The sequence below is a fragment of the Engraulis encrasicolus genome, chromosome 3 (assembly GCF_034702125.1).
Source record: "Engraulis encrasicolus isolate BLACKSEA-1 chromosome 3, IST_EnEncr_1.0, whole genome shotgun sequence".
Taxonomy (NCBI): domain Eukaryota; kingdom Metazoa; phylum Chordata; class Actinopteri; order Clupeiformes; family Engraulidae; genus Engraulis; species Engraulis encrasicolus.
The window spans coordinates 17,541,547-17,544,046 of record NC_085859.1 but is presented as its reverse complement, the minus strand read 5'-3'; the positions used below and the strand labels follow the sequence as shown (position 1 = coordinate 17,544,046).

The 2,500-nt window shown below is 45.9% G+C and overlaps 1 protein-coding gene across 1 annotated transcript in view; it reads left to right on the top strand.

Moving 5' to 3' along the window:
* ntrk2a (neurotrophic tyrosine kinase, receptor, type 2a) overlaps positions 1–2,500 on the top strand; it is a 102,527-nt gene that overhangs the window by 51,713 nt on the left and 48,314 nt on the right. Inside the window, exon 16 of the mRNA XM_063193467.1 lies at positions 1,133–1,262. Coding sequence (XP_063049537.1) covers positions 1,133–1,262 — 130 coding nt within the window. The remainder of the gene's footprint in view (positions 1–1,132; positions 1,263–2,500) is intronic.

Here is a 2,500-nt window from a genome sequence, read left to right as displayed (position 1 = left end):
CTCCTCTCCTCTCCTCTCCTCTCTTTTCCCATCTCCTCTCCTCTCCTCTCCTCTCTTTTCCCATCTCCTCTCCTCTTCCCTCTTCTCCTCTCCTCTTCTCTCTTCTCCTCCTCTTCTCTCTTCTCCTCTCCTATCCTCTTCTCTCTTCTCCTCTCCTCTCCTCTCCTCTCCTCTCCTCTCCTCTCCTCTCCTCTCTTCTCCTCTCCTCTCCTCCCCTCTCTTCACCTCTCCTCCCCTCTCTTCACCTCTCCTCCCCTCTCCTCTCCTCTCCTCTCCTCTCCCCTCTCCTCTCCTCTCCTCTTCTCTCCTCTCCACTACTCTCCTCTCCTCTGCTCTGCTCTCCAGCTCTCTCAGCCGTGATGCTGCTGTTTGTCCACATTACTGCTGTGTGGTTTATGTGAGACCACTGTTTGAATCGTGTGTGTGTGTGTGTGTGTGTGTGTGTGTGTGTGTGTGTGTGTGTGTGTGTGTGTGTGTGTGTGTGTGTGTGTGTGTGTGTGTGTGTGTGTGTGTGAGAGAGGGAGAGATCTAATAGCATTTTCTCTACGGAAATGCAGCATGTTTTATTTTGTAGGCCTGCCTTATGTTAAGAAAGCTATGACATACGAAACTTATCGGTAGGCCTATTTGGTAAATTTACTAAAATGTACTTATACTGTAGCTGTAGTATTATATATTTGCCTCACCAGCCATAAAGTTGACCGCACCTCACTGGTGTGTGTGTTACATGTGTGTGCGTGTGTGTGTGTGTGTTACATGTGTGTGTGTGTGTGTGTGTGTGTGTGTGTGTGTGTGTGTGTGTGTGTGTTACATGTGTGTGTGTGTGTGTATGTGTGTGTGTGTGTGTGTGTGTGTGTGTGTGTGTGTGTGTGTGTGTGTGTGTGTGTGTGTGTGTGTGTGTTACATGTGTGTGTGTGTGTGTGTGTGTTACATGTGTGTGTGTGTGTGTGTGTGTGTGTGTGTTACATATGTGTTACATGTGTTACATGTGTGTGTGTGTGTGTGTGTGTGTGTGTGTGTGTGTGTGTTTGTTACATGTGTGTGTGCGTGTGTATGTTACGTGTGTGTGTGTGTGTGTGTGTGTGTGTTACATATGTGTTACATGTGTGTGTGTGTGTGTGTGTGATTACAGGAGACTCTGAAAGGGAACAGTGTGCTGAAGCTGATCAACGTGACGTCGCACCTATACGGCAGCCAGGTCAGCTGCACCGCCGAGAACAACGCAGGACAGTACGAAGCCTCCGTCATACTCGACATCCTGTGTAAGCAGACATCACAAGGGGTGGGTGGGTGGGTGGGTGTTTGTGTGGGTGGGTGTAGGTGATGAGAATGGGAGAAAAAGATGCATATATGTGTACATGTAGAGTCGACTCTGTGTGTGTGTGTGTGTGTGTCTGTGGGTGTGTGTGTGGGTGTGTGTGGGTGAGCTTGTGATGAGTGTGTGTTAGCATGTGTTGGGGTCCTGTCCTGTTTACCAAGACAGAGATAAGACAAAAATGCTGTTTGTGTTATAGCTCTTGATTTAGCACTTGCATGTTTACAATGAGTTCAGCAAAAAATGAGTTGTGCTCTTGACACAAGTCCTTTTAGTTCTGGTACGGTGGTCAAGTAGGTCATGTTTACAATGACACATACAGTATGAGTGTTTATCACGCGCTCTGAGAAAGACGTTACTCACATCGAAACACCAGCCACGTCTGAGCTGCACTGGTGTCTTTTCACTTCTTACATATTTTTAAAATATATTTTTAGTTGTTCTTTTTTTTACTTTGTGAAGATCTAATAGCAAAGATTAGGACAGAAAGAGATGGCAAGAGATAAGTGAAAAAAAGAAGGAAAAAAAACTAACCCCTCTTTGCAACTGCACTTGTTGTTCTGTATATTTCATGTGCACTTTGTATTTGCTTGTGATGTTGGCTTGATTATGTCCTCTTTTGAAAGTCGCTTTGGTTCTAAAGTGTCTGCCAAATGCAATGCAATGTAATGTAATGTAATGTAATGTAATGTAAAGTGGGGTAGGGTTGGGAAAGGACCCAGGCCGGATTCGAACCCAGGTCCACATGGCATGGGCACTCTGCCCGTTTATGATACAGTGCACTAGTGCGATACACCATAGCACCCCTGTATCTTTTCACTTCTTGAATGTTCATCCTTTACGGTAGGGACACATAGGAGGCGAAGCGAGCGAAGCGAAGAGAGGCGAAATCCAACCATCATCAGGTCGTCGCGGCGAATTCGCAGGCGAATTCGCTCCTCATTTGCACAATATTAAACTTTCTTTAATAATTTCGCTCCTGTTAGCTTGTTTTCGCTTGCCTTCGCCTGCCTTCGCCTCTCTCATAGGAATGAATGGCAAAGTTCACAAATTCGCGTGTATGTGTCCCTACCGTTAGAAGAGTCTCTTCAGCTGGAGGTCTGAGGGCACTAAACTGAAAGACTGGGAAAATCATTTGTCCCAAGAGCTGGATTGCTCTATAACTTGTGAATTAAGGACAAAGAC